At 40.2% G+C, this 17575-nt stretch overlaps 1 protein-coding gene across 7 annotated transcripts in view; it reads right to left on the bottom strand.

Moving 5' to 3' along the window:
- phldb1b (pleckstrin homology-like domain, family B, member 1b) overlaps nucleotides 1-17575 on the bottom strand; it is a 74153-nt gene continuing 56578 nt past the window's right edge. For 5 of the 7 annotated variants that reach the window (XM_053320585.1, XM_053320589.1, XM_053320588.1 and 2 more), the window contains 8 exons: nucleotides 14005-14121; nucleotides 13747-13852; nucleotides 7715-8039; nucleotides 5029-5119; nucleotides 4331-4477; nucleotides 3746-3965; nucleotides 1814-1899; nucleotides 1-381 (listed from right to left, as the gene is read on the bottom strand). In XM_053320585.1, coding sequence (XP_053176560.1) covers nucleotides 241-381; nucleotides 1814-1899; nucleotides 3746-3965; nucleotides 4331-4477; nucleotides 5029-5119; nucleotides 7715-8039; nucleotides 13747-13852; nucleotides 14005-14121 — 1233 coding nt within the window. In that variant the 3' untranslated portion in view covers nucleotides 1-240. Of the gene's footprint in view, nucleotides 382-1813; nucleotides 1900-3745; nucleotides 3966-4330; nucleotides 4478-5028; nucleotides 5120-7714; nucleotides 8040-13746; nucleotides 13853-14004; nucleotides 14122-15474; nucleotides 15616-17067; nucleotides 17263-17575 lie in introns of all 7 variants that reach the window. The other 2 variants (XM_053320591.1, XM_053320587.1) reach the window with 2 other exon arrangements.

Here is a 17575-nt window from a genome sequence, read left to right as displayed (position 1 = left end):
CTCCCTTTTTCAATCCAGACAGAATCACGTAGAAAATATGGAGGTGAAAACATCTACATAGTCAAAATGAAAGGTGTGAGATTAAAAAATGAAAAAAGTAACAAAGAAGGCGCTGTGTCCACTGAGGACTGGAAACAGGAAGAAGCCTGTAGAGTCTGTGATGGGAGAGTCCCTGCCGAAACGATCCGCTCGTCACCTGCGTTCTCAGTATTGTGTGTGTGTATGTGTGTGTGTGTCTTGTTAGTTCATGAACTGTGTGTATCCCTCTGCTCCTGTGACGATCACATCCATCCAAATCCTCATGGCCTCTGCTGACGGAGCCACCATGTAGTAGAGCCGGTCGTGGGTCTTTACACAGAAGGTTAGGGAGGGGTTGGGGCTCTGGAGGAAGAACAGATACACTTTTACAACCCTCACATCCAACACATGGAGAACTACTTTCCTTCTGTTTGCTACTCTTATTACTAAGGCAAGGAGTCACATTTTAACTGCTTACCAACTACACTTTTTTTTTTTTCAAACAAAAATCAGCCAATGTTTGAAACGCTCAGGTCAGCACATTCTGTAACTGCAAAACAAAAACAAACTCTTCTATATTTCTTGTGACATGCAGAAGAAATAGGTTTCATTTTTGACTGCATGGATTAGAAACAATCCATCTAGATGTTTAGAAGAGTTTTGGCTTTCTGGATAGTATAATATTCAGCACATAATATCTGGAGCATTGATCCAAAACTACTCTCAAATACAACATTTGCAGATTTCATGATAATAGAAACAGAAACAAAACTCCTTCAAGAATAACATTAAAAAAAACTTTTACAGATGTTTTTTTTTTAAACTAAATTATTGTGATGCTTTTTGAAAAGCGACCAAGCAGACTACTTTAAAAATCTTTTCTACACACACAGACGTTCCACTCCTCTAAATCACTTTCCCTTCACTAAAGTGTCATCTCTGTTTCTGTTGGAAGTGACTTTAAAGTTTCTTTTCTTCCTCTGTAATGTGACATTGTAAAGTGACACGTAAAAAAAATCCAAGTTACAGTTGATCAGAGCCGCGCAGTTTGTCGGAGTGCGGGTGCATCGCGACAGGCCATCAAACACACACACACACACACACACACACACACACACAGGAGGCAACAGCTCAGCTTCATGTTGGAGATATATATATATATATATATATAAAAAAGACAAGACATGTGAGGCTCGAGTCAAGCAGCAAGCAGCCCTGATCATACAGACGAGAGATACGGACAAAAAGTACACCTAAGGCTCTATCAGCAGAAGAGAAACACTTCCTGTACATGCAAGAGTCTTTGAAAATTAGTAAAAGGCAAACAGAGATCAAATTAGACCAAATGTATTTCTGTCAAACCTCCAAATGACTGAAAATGACTTGATAAGTCTATTAAACAGTCCTCTCTCTGCTTTATAAGCAGATATTCTGTTGTAGCCACTCAGCTGGTTTACACTGGGAGCACTGGGAGGAACAGAGGGAACCATGCAGAATCAGAGCTTTGACCTTCTTCTATTGTTTGACAGGTTTGGTTTGGACACACACACTGGGGGGGTTGGGGGGGGGGGGGGGGGGGTGAGGTTACACAAACCAACAGAAAAGCGTGGATACATACACTGCTCAAATTCAAGTTGAAAAATCCCTTCTGTGTGACAGCGGCCGGCCAAAAGCAAAAGCAAAAGAAATGTTGGAATGTGCAGAAGAAAAGTAAACAGAAGCGTGAAAAATAAATGAGAGGAAATTATGCGTGGTTGTTTTTTTGTTTTTTTTAGAGTGGAGACGCTGTGTTTACCTTGGTGGCGCTGCGCAGGTGATCGTAATAAACTTCTTCTATCGCCTGGAAGTAGATCACACCCTTCAGCTTGGTCTCATGTTTATCTGTGGAGGAGAAAATGAGAGGGAAAAAAAAAAGAATGTTGAGTGTTTTGGACTTCAATATATTGACAACGACAGAGTTTATCTTGGTGTAAACAGAGAGGCGTGATCGCCGGCCCTGTCACCGAGAATAACAACGAGGAGAACGCACGACACTGTAAGACCGTTAAAAAGGAAAAAGAAAGAGAAAAAAAAGGAGAAGAAATCAAACTTTGATCATCATGACCAATTTATGGTTTGTGATGATGGATGGAAAAAGACAAGCGCAGCACTTTTCTCTGTGTTTTTTAAAACACTGGTGCTCTCATTGCATTTTTCAGACTTGACTGCATTCTTACGCTACTCTGGTACATCATTGCAGTTTGTTTCATCAGCCACTGCAGAACTGCAGTAAGGAACCGGTGGGGAACTCGACACCCCTCTCTTACCTCCAGGCACAAACACTCCACAAGCCAACTTAAGAGTAGTAGATAGAAGACGCAGCAGCGCTTCATTTCCAGGAATAATAGTTTTCCTTTTAATACGTTGCTATTATCTGCTAATGACCTCTTTAGCATTCAAATAGCCCTGCATTTGCATCTCATTTCACTGCATCTAAATAACCCAATAACCTGCTGCGGTGGAGGTGGATTCAAAGGAAAATTAGTGGAGCTCGTGATTTACTCCTCATCACCTCGCCTTACTTATTGTTGAAGGTCATGAGACAAGGTTGAGCGATGCATCTCAATCAGCCTCCTCAGAGAGCACGCAGAGCATTTTAATCTCAGCACACCTCCTCACCCTGGCTGGCTTTCAACAAGGTACGCTCTAAGCAGCTTTAAGTGGAACCTTCTGAGCACTTCAAAGACCTGACGGTGAGCGAGTGTCCCACAGCTCCCTCACTGCAACATCAAATTACAGCTCTGTGCACGCCCGCCGCTCCACATGCGCCTCCTCTGCCACCGCCGCTGCTGAAGGTCTGGAGGACGCCCGCGTCTGCGTCTGTTACTCAACCGCCGCTCCACGTTCTGCCACTTTATATGTAGAATTTTCTTTAAGCTTATTCCAACTACTTCACCGTTTTACAGGCAGAACGGCTCATATTTCCATATATTTACTGTAATGTGCTGCTGGCTGAAGCTGAATGATGTGATACCAAAACAACCACTGAAATCTCATCCAATCATCTCTCTTTGTTTTTAAATGTCATCTTAATAGTTTTAATTAGAATAAATGAAAAGGGTCTATCAATAATATCTGACATTATTGGAGCATTTTTCCCTGGTGAGTATTTATTTGATACTTGTTATATATGTGTAAGCTAGAGAAGAAGAAGTAGACAAAACAAGAAAGTCTGATTCTTTTCAGTTGAACTTGAACGCATCAGGGTGGAAATATAAGAGTAAATACCTTCCTTAAGCCGTATTTTCTACTGTTTTATTGGATCAATCGGATTGAATTGGATTAAATTGGGAGGTGTGAATGAAGATAGTGACAGTTGCATTATGGGTGGTTTACTTGTCCAGTGAGAATGAGTCAGAAGTGTCTTTGTTGTGACCAAACACTGAATCATCTGTCTAATAGCTCAGTTACAGGCGTCACAGAGTTTCATGATGAAGTGTGTGAGACTGTATTTCATGTTTGACTTTTTGGAGAGGAAAAGCAGCTGGGATGATGAGGATCTTCTCTTGGGACTCACACTGTTTCTGACAAACCTTCTCAACATGAACCTGAAAGGAAATCCATCTTCCTTATCTTCAAGAAGTCTTTTTCCAAATCCAGGAGTTGTTTTATGTTCAGGCCTGTATGGTTTTAATTTCGACACATGTGCTTGACTAAATGAACCAAAAAATGACCAACCATTTCTTACCAACATAGTAGGAGAAGGTCCTTTTGAGGCGGTCGAAGACAAACCAGCGTTTCTTCCAGGACTTGATCTTGCCTCCCATCTTGACCAGGTAGCCCTTACACATCTTCTCAGTGAGGATGACGTGGTAGCAGGTTTCCACGTTGTGACCCGATGTCTCCACGTGGGTGCGCAGGTCAAACTCCTCCTTTCTGATGGGCAGGTAGCGAGTCATAGGACGGGCCTGGAGGGAGACAAAGGACGAGGATAAATAATGGATGTAACCAGGCCTGGGCCATATAATGAGATTATATTATATTATGTTTAATATCAGCACTTTTTTAATATACAGCACTATTTTTGAGCCATAGCTACAACGTTTGGTTTGGATGTGAACTGTATAGTGTACAATCTGAATGACAAATAATCTGATCTATATTGATAATAACAGTTCTAGCTGTTCTATTATTTGTCTTTACCAATTTAGTCATTATATCTACATTACTAAAAATAGTAAACCAAATATCAGCCAGAAACTGTCTTTAGAAGCCCTGCCATCTTTTTAGCAGGCAGGTAATTTTCACACCAACTACGTCTCATCCTACTGACCTGAGAGAAGTTCTTGGACCTCATCTTGACCTCCTTCTCCACCAGCTGCTGCCGGTGGAAAGTTTCGTCCTGCAGTCTCTTCTCCGCCTCCTCCCTCCTCCTCCTCTCCTCCTCCAGCATCTGACGGCGAGCGTGGCTCTCCCGTTCCTGGAGGAGAAAAGATGAGCGCCTTCATTAAATATTTTTTTGATCTACAGTATGGAATTGAAGGAGGGGGTTGAGGGGGTGGGGGTGGGGGTGGAGGTGGTGGTGGCAGAACACAACATGCTCTTCTTCAGCTCGGGCCCGGCTTTACGTTCATACATTTATTTCCATTTTTTATATTTTTCCAGTTGTGAGACGCTAACGCACTCACACTGCTGGCTGATGTGCAGCTCAGCCACAGAAGCTTGATTCTTGGTTATGTAGACACACACACACACACACACACACACACACACACACACACACACACACACACAATAAACTAAGACATTATTTCAGTCAAAGCTCGTACATCAAAGCACAAAGAGATGAAGATATTTGATATGGAGATCAATAAAAATGAATGAAAAGATGAAGTTGCCGCCTTTTCTTCACGTTGGCCCTCGGCTATTGACAGCAGCTCTGCCAGGACTCTCATCAGTCTCTAGGTATGGATTAAGGATAATCAAGCTCTTGCGCTCTATAAACTCTCTTTTTTGAAGTTGTGCTCTTACCCGAGATTCAATAAGTCTGGCTTTCTCTAGCTGTGCCTCCTTCAGCATTTTCTCCATCTCCTCTATCTTCAGCGTGTCCACTCCTCCGAAGCTGCAGTCAAACACAGGACACAAGACACAATGAAGTGTATACAAATACAGTGTTTAAAGCAACATGAGACTGGTCTCTGCTCTACATATAAGGAAGTTCTTCAGTATCTACACTGGCAAGATGTTCTTATCAGGGTGGAAAACCTGTGAAACAGCATTAAAAACATGACAACTGCCCTTTAAATCCAATGAAAAGCCATCTAATATGACACTGACACTGACTAAGAGCATTAGAGGCTTTTCATTAATATCCTGCAGTGGATAAAGAGCCTCCAGCAGGTAAATGGTTTTAAAATGAATGTCACTGTGCTACAGGGATCTGTAGTAATATACACACATCTGCCCACTGACACACTCTCATTATAACGCAGTAGCATTTTAATGGCCACTTCATCTTTCTTATGTATGACATGGTTCTTTCTTACATTGTTTGTGGATTCATGTTAAAAATGAGGTTGATCTTTTTTACAATATAAATCTGGCCATATCGATGGTATGACTGCTACAGGCCGATGTCTTGCTAATGTATATTGTATATGGATTTTGTTTTACATAAGTGTGTATCTATACATATCATCATCATTATATATGTTTCTGTTTTTGTTTTTATCATTTTCTTTTGTTTTAAAGTAGATTTTATAATGTGTTGTATATCTTCCTTACACTTACATGCACACCTGTTAATATGGATGGTGTTGACACATCATGTGACCTGAGCCTTAATCTATTTAACATGGAGAATATACATTTCTGTTTTAGTCTGAAGAAGAGCAGTGTGCTTTAAACATCACTCTTGATGTCCCATTAAAACTACACCTGCATTAAACTACACCTGCATTAAAACTACACCTGCATTAAACTACACCTGCATTAAACTACACCTGCATTAAAACTACACCTGCATTAAACTACACCTGCATTAAACTACACCTGCATTAAAACTACACCTGCATTAAACTACACCTGAATCTGCATTGTAGCTTTGTAAACCTTTAACATGTAGTCATCATCTATTGAAACAACACATAGCCTAGCAACACATTTTAACTCTGTAACACCAAGTGAATGATATTTGAGTTTTTAAATTTCATGAGTTTTAGAGAGCTGGACATCATCAGTGTACAAACCTGATGTATAAGATCAGATGTATACGATGAGATACATGTAGTGCTCAGATAAACCACCAGGGGATGTATTTGAACGATTAAAGAGGGTAAATATGAATATCTGCTGTGGGGAAACTACACCAGTAAGGTATATTTTATATACTTATAAACTTAATACATTTAGGACTAATAAATCAGTATATGGAGGGAAAAAGTCAGATTGCCTCATCTTGATAATGGAAGATATGCTCAGTATCTAGTCTCATAAACTTTGCTGCTTTGTGGTTTCCTCCATCTCTCCTGTGTTAGCTGGCAGTCTCCACTGTGCACCTTTAATTACAGAGAAAATCTCATTAAAGCCCTCTCAGGATATATCACTGGGAGTGGTTTTTTTTTAAAGGAGTCATGAAGAATGGCTGCTGCTGCTGAGAGCATGCTGTGGTAATACTGCTGTAATACAACTCACAGCTTTGTCACATTAACAGATGCTCCCTGAATCATCCAACCTGTGGATAAAGACTTTAGACAGTGGGGAGCAGTGTGGGAACATTAGCTGGCTGTGTGTGTGTGTGTGTGTGTGTGTGTGTGTGTGTGTGTGTGTGTGTGTGTGTGTGTGTGTGTGTGTGTGTGTTTTGTTTTAACAAAGTGCTGAGAACATGTTTTAGCAGGTTTTAAAAAAAGGTCTTAGTTTAACATATAAGCATGCTAATATTTGCTAATAAGCGCTAAACAAAGTACACCTGAGACTGATGGGAGTGTCAGATTTATACTGTTTTCAACTGATGATGATGATGATGATGATGCTAGATGAAAACTGAAAGTTATTACAGCTGCTGAGGGGAATATGAATGTATGTGTTATTACATGACAATCCATCCAGTCATTTGACATAATTGACATCTTGTCTTTTCCTTTTAATACCCACCACCTCTCATTTCTGTTTTAACCTACTTTATTTTAAAGTAGCTTTATTTTATAGTTTATTTACTAGATTTTATTCATCTTTTATTTGATGTGGGTATTCTTTTTTACACTGTTATCCTTCCTCACTGCAGATTCATGAGAGTTATGACAGTGTTTATTATTTTATTGTCTTGTTTTGTTAGTTTTTTTCCACATAATGGACTTTGTGTTACATCACTATGTATGGAAAGCGCTAGACAAACAATAGATTGATTGATCGATCATAGTCTGCACCAAGTTGGGGGCACTGACCAATAGACAGTGGCTAAATTCTGATTCATATAACATGATCCCTTATACGCAAGATGCTACTCAATAATCATTTTTAGAGGGAGAGAGTCAGACAATCTAGATTCTATACATATGTAATCAGTCATCATTGTAAATCCAATACATAGGTTCAAAAGAAGACAATGACCTGACTGCATGAACAGTCAATATGAGCCTGGTCAGTATGTGTGTGTGTGTGTGTGTGTGTGTGTGTGTGTGTGTGTGTGTGTGTGTGTGTGTGTGTGTGTGTGTGTTACCTAGACATGTTATCAGGTGAGCAGGCGGAGTTGTTCCCCGTCGACACGCTGGTGTCCATGCTGTCGGAGCTCTCCAGGCTCAGTGTGTCGTAGGGCTGCTCTCCGGCTGAGGGGGGCTGGTGGTGCAGGATGGAGTGGTGCACTAAAGGAGGGCCCCCTATGGAGCTGTGGCTCAGCGCGGGGGAGTAGGAGGGCGACGGGGTGGAGGAGGTGAGGAGGTGAGTCTGCGAGCCGTGGAGCGCCTCCCACTGGCACTGAGCCTCCGCCGCCGCTCGCTGCTTGAGCTCGGCCAGGCGACGGCGCTGCTCGTCGATAACCTGCTGACCTGGAGAAAGAGGGGGGCGGATGCAAAGTCTGATCAGTGGATTTGTTCGGGCCTCCACACAAATAAGAAGGGAACCGAGCATTTTATCCATTCTATAGCTTCTCAGCCTACATCTCCACTACCTAATACATTCCAGGTTCAGGTTACTCAATGCAAGATCTCTGTTGAATAAATCATGTGTGTAATGATTTCATTTGATCATAGAATCTGAACTTCTTTATGATAACAGATCGGTGGGTGAAACCTGAGGATTTTACTCCTCTAATTGTAGCCTCTCCCTCCTGGTTACACATTCCTTCACCATCCTAGATTCTTGGGAAGCGGGGGAGGAGTAGCTGTTTTCTTCAGAAGTCATTTCGATCTTTCTTGTATTGACCTCAGACTGTTTTCCTCCTTTGAGGCACTTCCATTTGTATTTAAGGAGATTACCCAATGTCCGCGCCTCCTCAAATCAAACAAATTCTCAAGAGTTTCTATTGATAATACTACCAAAATATGACAGCTTTTCAATACTGGATAAGTCATTTTAATCCTCTAACAGCCTAAGTGCTGCATTTTTATCCCTGATTGATTCTTTTAATTTATCTCCCTTTCCGACTGAGCCCACTGTTTATCAGAGGGCCATACTCTTGATCTAGGATCTTATGGTCTTACATAATCTGAATCGACATTTTCTGATCACTATTATACAAGTCAATTTGGTTTTAGTCTAGAGTTGTTAATTCTACCTCTACCAATATTTTTAGTAAAGCTTTGAACACTAACCATCATGAGCATCTAATTCTTTGCTTTTTCTTTATTCAAACATCAAAATCACCTTCAGGAGATGTACAGTGTGCTACCACTTTTCTTTATTGCAAAAGTTTATCATTTATAATGGCTGTCTGTGAGAGGAATTGTCGAACCCAGTTGCTTTGGAGCAACTAAAGTCTAAAGTGAGGGCTTTTACATCAGTTTCCAGGTTTAAATAGTGTGTCATGTGATGAGGAAGACATCAAAGCTCTCAGGTCACCATGAGGACCTGAAGGTTCTGATAAAGCTCTTTAATGCTGAGGTTAAATACACTTTTCCCAACTCATTGAAACTAGTATCCCAATGTGTTACCATTGATGCCTAATCCTGCTAATCCTGAAAGCTGCATTGAGTTTGACACTTTTTTACTCTAAAGATCCCTTTCATTTGTCAGAGTATTACCTCACCTGTAGATCCTGTCAGTGTGTTCACCTGCAGGGCCGAATACTTGTTTTCATCTCTTTAACCTGCTCTCTAAACCTACACTGTTGGAAATGATCAACAAAATGAACCATTCTGTCTGTTCTCTGGTCATTGTCTCACTTAGATTTTTAACATTATTTGTTCTTTATACTAAACATTTTAAGTAGCTCCCTTTCTGCTGTTATTATGACACACTATCACAATAACAGCATTTAGAGCTCATCACAGTACAGAAACTGCCCTTCCTGAGGTCATGACGTTGGACTTTCCACCATTTTTGTAGCATTTGACACCACCCTCATATCCTATTTAAAGCAATAAGTAGACATCAGAAGCGTAGCCCTTGAATGGTTAGTCAAACTTTACAGACAGGACTGTATTGGTACTACTGAATCTAGGGTTTCTACCTCTAGGGTGCTTTGTGAGGTTCCTCAAGGTTCTGTACTTGGCCTGATTATTTTGGGACATCTCATAAGATCACACAACATCAGTTTCTATTTCATGCCCATACCCAGATTTACCTCAGCTGTGACCCCGATTACTTCAATAATTGTTTTCCACTTTTTTGCTGATAAACTGCCTCAAGGATATTCATAAATGGAATATTTCCCTCAACTCAACTCAAAAAAAAGAGTTCTTGAGATACTTCTTGTTGGCACTAACTCCAATTACAAACATACTAAGTTCATCTTATTATGCTGAAGTGTAGAATTCTTGGTGTTTTATTTGACAGCCAGCTCACTTTGAACACATGGAATCTGTCATACAGCCATACTTTTTTCAAATTGGGAAAATCTCTAAAATTATGACATTTCTGTCAACCAAAAATCTTGAAACAATTATTCATACTTATATTTCACTGTGGCTAGATTAAGATTATTGCAAAAGCCTCTCTCCTGTCTACAATTCATCTTGAATGCAGCCAGTGGTCATTTAACAGGTGCCAGTATTGTGTGGATTGTTTTTTTTGTCTTACCCACTTTGTGACTAATGCCTATGAAAAGCACTATATAAATACATTTTATTTACTTTTTACTTACTTACACATTACACTTATCTATTCATCTTTGCACCGGCTGCCTGTTTAGAGTTTAGAGTTGATTTTAAACTTGTAATTATCACTTTTAAAGCCTTGAATGGTTGGCTCCAAGCTACAGTATACTGTATATTTGACCATTTGAGAACGTCATGGGCCCTGAGATCCTCATACGCTGCTCTCCTACTGCTTCCTACATCCAGACTAAAAAACAAAGGCTTGCCATCAAGGCCTCCAGACTGTGGAACAACCTTCCAAAGGAGATCAGGAGGGCTTAAATGTATTTCATCATGCAAGTCTCATTTTAAAATACAATTTTATAGTCTAGCCTGTGATCCTTCCACCTTACTATTCCCACAACGTTTGTTTTGCTTTTAATTTTTCATTATGTTTTATGACTGTGTTTTATGTTTTATTGCTGTATTTTATTTACTGTTTTATTAATGCTGCTATTGTACTTGTTTTTATGACTAATGCTTTCATGATTCCCTTTGTTTATTAGTTTTACCCTGTAAAGCACCTTGTAAACTTTGTTTTGGAGCGGTGCCATACAAATATAGTAATTATTATTTGATGGTGGAGGATCGAACAATGATTGAACTCTCACTTTGCAAACAACGTAACCAGAAAATCAGTCAATCTTCAATTCTTACAGAGCTAGCAGATCCCCAGGTATAAACCCACATGGCTGCTGTTCATCATCTCAAGTCTCAAGCTTCTAAATGTACAACCATCACCAGAACCACTCAAAAAAACCCACCAGACCATAAACCATGCATCGCACATACAAGTATGTGCTCACCTCCAAGTACCACAAGCCACAAGCACAAAGCTGGAGCAAAAAGTTAAAATATCTCTCTAACTTTCCAACATTTCAAATCCATGCTGCTGCACAGCCCATAATGGGCAGATACATCTGGAACGAGGTGCCCAGGTCGATAACTCAAAGGAGGAGGCGCGCCGAGCTCCAAACATGCAAGATTTATTCTCCACCAGGAGGAGTGCTCATGGAAGATTGATGGAAGAAGAAAGAGTGTTCGATGTTACAGACAAAAGAAAAGATGAAAAGAAATCTTTGGGGGTGGGGGTGAGAGGAGTTAATGACACATCAGAGATGGAGGAGACGGAGAGAGGAGGGTTAGGTGAAGTCTGAAGAGTCTGAAATTAACACCTGCCAAGTGTCAAGTTGTGGTAAACGTTACTTTTGATGGGTAAATCAATAGAAGTAACCTGACAGACTGGCTTAAGTCTTGGATGAGATTTGATTTTTAGTTTTTTTTGAAGATACATACAGTCTTTGTTTGGTCTTTACTTGTGTTGAAGCCTTCAGACAGCCTTCTTACTTATTGTTTGTTAGCTGGCATCTAAATCCCTGCTTCTTTTGTCTGGACTGTTTATTATTCACATTAACTTAAACTTTATTTATCTGAATGAGGAATTTACCTTTTCTTTAGTGCTTAATGCAATACTAACAGGTTGGGTGATTATTATTGGTACTTCTTTGGTTGACTTGGCAGGAGAGATGAACAGCTCATTTCAGAGAGACAGCAGATAAAAAAGAAAAAAAAGAATAGAATCCCACTGAATAAAACATAAGAAAACATGGACTCCTGCTCCTTCTACCTGCTGATCCTCCCTCTATGGTGGCCTGTCTGGAGGTCTGGGGCTCTGTGGTGCGGTAGACGGGGAAAAAGACAAGTCCACACACAAAGACACACAGACGTGAGACTGAGCCACACACGCTGACAAATGTGACCAATCGGGGTTTCACACCCAGCACCTGTGGGTGCCAGCCGGCTGAGCTACAAACACCAGCGCACAGGCCTCTTTCCTCTGATCCTTTTAGTCAAAGTGCACAGGAGCAGGTGGAACATTGTTCTTTAAAACACACTGAAGGCAAACAGAAACAGCTCTGTGAAGAAGAGCGCACTAACACTTTACAATAACCAACAGCAAGCAGCTCTATTTGATATCATATTGTCTTTTTCTCTTTCTAACAGACATGTTAGTGTATCACTCAGGTATGAGTCTAAGTCTTGTGAACATCTACTGCTGCTGTAATAGGATCTTTTTTCTTTTTTGGATTCTTCAGCTGGTAACACTTTCTAATAAGGATACAAAACAAATACTATAAGTAAGGCTTTTAGGATTCCTGATTATTTAATGCATAATTGAATACTGGATGTATCATGAATTCATGATCCTCACCATTAGTAATTAACTTTATGTAATTAGTTAATAGATCATCAATGAATGAATACATGTTCTTAACAAGCTGTGGTTACATACACTAATACTGTTTTTTCATTCTGATTGAAGATTTCCAATCAGCTGTTTACACAGGATATGATCTAATACATTCTGGTGTGTACATGCACTGACACTTTAATTGGAGCAGCTGTGTGACATGTGTAAAAGTGATGAATACATCAGGAAGATATGTCAAAATGTTCCCTCTGGCATCGGTCTGAGAGGAGCAGCTGAGATTATCACTACTACTAACCCACTGTTGCTAACTTCAGGACTAACCCTCTTCACTTTAATCAGCAGGACACAGGAAGTTGGTTTCCCCCACATAGGACAAACATGTGCAGAAACAACATACTTATTTCAACCAGAGAGAAACACTTAGATTAAGTGTTTAATGGTTACTAGGCACCAATATTTTCCTTCTGCAAATGAGTATCACTACATCACATGACTTAAGGGAACATGGCTGAGATAAATAATGGTTTGGACTCATGTGTGAAGTGATGATGAAGTGATGATAAACAACATGTGTTATTTACATTCAGTTCATGAGTCAGGCCTGGAACACTTCTGTCTATCTGTTCTCACCTGATCTGCATACTGACATCTGTTACATGTTTTTGGTTTGAATGGCCCTTTCTCTAATGTTTAACTCTCCACTTCTTTCATAGCAACAGTATTAGAACAACACCATAATCAAATAATATTAATTAACCTCATGCTCCTGTGTCTTGCAACATGACATAAAGATTATTACAGTATGTCATTTAACAAAGAGCTGTTTGTATGAGAATCAGTGGTGTTCTGCTTTCAAAGAGGCTGAACAAATGCATGTAAGTGGAATCCTATTAATTAATAATATATGAAGTCATTGTGAATTAACAATCATTCATTGATGATATATTCAATAATCACACAAAGTAATAGTAACTTGATTATTTATACTGAGTAACATGAACTAATGATACATCCCATATAAATTAATCAATACGTTAGTCATGTATTAAAAAATAATTCATAAAAATGTATGTCTGACTGCATAAATGACATTTTTAATGGCATTCATTATTTATCATTAATGACCATCCAACACAGGACCATCCATATAATGTTCAGTTAGTTGTTACTGCGTCATTAAACAATAATATGTGTTGGACATTGTACAGTGAAGCTCCAGGCAGAGCAGCAGACAGTGCAGGCTGTTACCTTTCTGCTGCAGAGCCAGCTGTCTCTTGGTCTCGATGTCCTGCAGAGTGGCAGCCAGGTTCCGGGGCAGACTGCCAGTACTGTTGGCCGCCAGCAGAGGGCTCTGCTAGGTCATAGAGAACAGAGAGAACAGCCAAATTAAATGTCAAAAGCAGGTTTCGACAGAGTTCAAATATTTATCTGGTGTTAAGGGAGGAGTGAGGTCGACGTTATTGATGCACACAGCACATTTAATATGAAAATGAACATCTGGATTACCTTGGAGCTTGAGTTGCGTCCCAGTGTTGCTGCTCCGTGCTGCAGAGGGGATCCAGAGCCTGATCTGGGCTGATAAGAGGACTGTCCTGGATCACTGTCCAGCTTGGAGCGGAACACCTGAGGAAGGAGCACAAATGCAGGATGAAGAGCTGGAACTCAGGAAGCGCTGATAAAAGCCATGTGACGAACAGATGTAGTGTTTTTAGAACGATGTTAGGAGTACAACAGCTCCACCGTGGAGAAGTTGCAAAGCACCTGTTAGAAGGCAATGAGCATGATTAACAGTGAGTGCTGCGGCTCACTGACGGTGTTCAAATAAAAATACATCCAGTATCAATCTGCACTTTATTTCAGTATCAAAGACTCACTGAAAAATATCAAAGAGCCTGCAGACAATACATGAGTTAGACTACAGTTTCACACACACACAGACACACACACAGACACACACACAGACACATACACACACATACACATACACACACACACACACACACACACACACACACACCTGGAACAGCTCTTTGATCATGTCTATTTTAAGTTAATGCTGCATTCATGTACTATAAGAGTCTCTTTGTGGTTCAAAGAAATGACTTTAATGTTTTGGCACATTCAAACATATTTAAAGTGGTGATTTACATTTTTAGCTGAGCTTTATTGAGACATACATGTAATATGTACAACTTTATGTATAATATATGAGTTTATGATTTACACCAAAGCAAATCCTGAAATTACAGCCATGTAGATGTGACCTGCATCTTTTTTAGAGCTGTGTTCATAACATGATATATTAATTGAGCTTGTTTTCATCTGTCACACTGAAAGTATGAGTAATAGTTGCTGTTCACACACTGACAGCTTGTTTAAAGCTAGTGTTGTTGTTGCTGACCATCTAAAAGCAGATGTGAGCTGTATTTTCTAAGAAGCTTCTCCATATGATTAAGAATTCTTTATAGTCTTTTTATTCCATTTGTTTTGATGTTTTAAAATAGTGTTCTACTTTATTTTGTTCTATTCTATAAGTTTTATCTTCTTATCGATTTTATTAATGTCTTTTTTAACCTAGTTTTAGTCCAGCTTTAATTCAACTTTACTTTACTGTCATTCAACTGTGAAGCACTATGAACTACATGAACCTGTATGAAAGCTACTATGTATAAATAAAGTTGGTTTGATTGATATGATGTGAATGCAGCATCATTGAAACATCTGACTCATGAAGGCTTTTTCTCTATTCTCTCTGACACACACACACACACACACACACACACACACACACACACACACACACACACACACACACACACACACACACAGAGATCCGGCTCCTTCTCCTCATGTGAATCAACAGCAGCAGGTGGAAGTTTTTTGCATGAAAGCATCACAGCACACAGAACAGCAGAAGGATGAGTGGAGGGATGAGGGGGTAAAAAAAAAAAGAGGAGAAAGAAGAAGACCCTCTACCTGCAGCGCCAGCCTGCGGCCTGACAGACCCTTAGCTGGCAGAGGGGGAGGACAGAGCTGACTGGATTCTGCCATCAGCTCCTGGTACCACTGCTCTAAATCTAGCTTGGGGAGGTGAGGCCTGCTGCCCTCAGGCTGGTACTGAAGACATCGCAGAAGAGGAAGAGCGGCGGCGGCAGATAGAAGAGGGACAGAAGAGAAGGGAAACAAAGAAGAGAAGAGAAGAAAAGGAGGAGATTAGAAAGCATTCAAAGACAGCAGAACAGAAGAGGATAGAAACATTTGTTTTTAGACTTTGAAAATGTGGTTCTTAAATATCTTCGACACATTGTTGCTGCAGCAGCATTATGCTTTACACCCTCCAGCTGCTATATCCATATTTTACATATCTGTATTTTAATTCTACGTTTCCGCTGCAATGACCCACTTTCCTACAAGAATACTCAAGTTTTCATCTTTTTCATGTCTTACTTAAATGAATCTGTCTTTGGACACTTACACACATCTTTAATCACTTTTTACACTGACTGACACTTTATTGTATTGTATTTATTATACACATGTATTTAGTTTAGTTTCCTTTTTTACTTAAAAAAATATTTTAATCTCTTACTTTCACCAGATGTTGCAAAGCATCCACTATATAAACACTGTGATACTTGCATCAAACAGCTGTTTTAGCCTGTCTATGTATATTATATCTGTCCCTATTAAATAAACTATAATAACAATAGCGTATAATTCCTGATAAGTCCTTGAATAGAACTATAAATATGTGAAGGAATGACACAAGGTTTGGTCAGAAGCTCCTTCTCAAAGCCCATTAAAAAAAACAGCTGACTGCCACTTACATAATACAGATGTGTGACTGTCATGCAGCTAATGTTCAATACAACTGCACACATTTTAACAATATTATTCAGCCATGATAACTACTTTTATTGGACGATATCTTGTTTCAGAATTTATAAGATCATATATAGACATGATGATGGTGATAATTATGTTACTGTACGATAAGTTGATCATTATTGTGACAGGCCTAAATATTACACATACTCTATGCTCTCCTGGTGACAATCAGAGAGGCAAAGTGATCTATTTAAGTTTAATTTAGCCAAAACTGTCTCTTTTTAACACTATAACTAGCAACACATGCTACAGTGCGTTGTGGAAACTGATGGATTCCACTAGTAAAAGCAGCTGTGTGTGTCTGACAGCACATCTTTGAAAACTATGGGAGTCTGTGACTTGAGGCAAACCTGCACTACAGTAGACAATAAGAGCTGCCGACTCGACGAAAAAAAGATAACATCACAGGAGTTTAGAGTCTCCGTGGCTTCAAGTAGTGACAGGAAAAAGTCTAGTATTACCCTGTGTAGACCTGGAACACTTTATATATCTATACTGACTGTTGATGTGGAAGTGACAGTGACAGATCTCCATCTACAGTCTGAAGAAGAGCGGGTCAAATAAAGTTTGGAGGCAAAGAGTGAGATGTGTGGTGACAGCGGATCGTCCCGAACACGGAGTACGACTAGGAAAAGGAGGGGGGGGGGGGGGGGGGGGGGGGGGATGAAGGACAGCACACACCTCCACAGAGAGAGACAGGGAGGAGCCGTGAGGAGAGGGGAGGCAGGAGAAGGCGGAGTGATGGTGGTGGTGGTGGTGTTGGTGGTGGTGGTCCACCGCTCCGGACTGTAGGGGCTGGCGAAGCGGGGAGGTAGGGGACGACTCCACCTTTGGCATCCCATACATCTGATTTAACTGGCCCACTGTCACATACTCCTTTTCAAGAGGCAACACACACACACACCGGAAGGAGAAGAAGGAGAGGAGGAAGAGGAGGAGGAAGAGGAGGAGGAGAAACAGGACAGGTCAGCGAGACAGGCAGTAGGAGGGAAACATTTCAAATAGTGCATCAGTCATGAAGGAGGGAGAGGGGAGGAGAGGAAACACTGACACACAGCTTATAGTAGCACAAAACACACCATAGAAAGCACTCACCATGACTACTGCTTATAGTACATGACACAACAGATACACACTCTTCTTTTTCATCAGTTTCTCTTTTCTTATTTTGATTATTATCCTGCATTTG

The sequence above is a fragment of the Scomber japonicus genome, chromosome 6, assembly GCF_027409825.1.
Source record: "Scomber japonicus isolate fScoJap1 chromosome 6, fScoJap1.pri, whole genome shotgun sequence".
Lineage (NCBI taxonomy): Eukaryota > Metazoa > Chordata > Actinopteri > Scombriformes > Scombridae > Scomber > Scomber japonicus.
The sequence above is the reverse complement of the archived record's forward strand: the minus strand, read 5'-3'. Positions and strand labels throughout refer to the sequence as shown.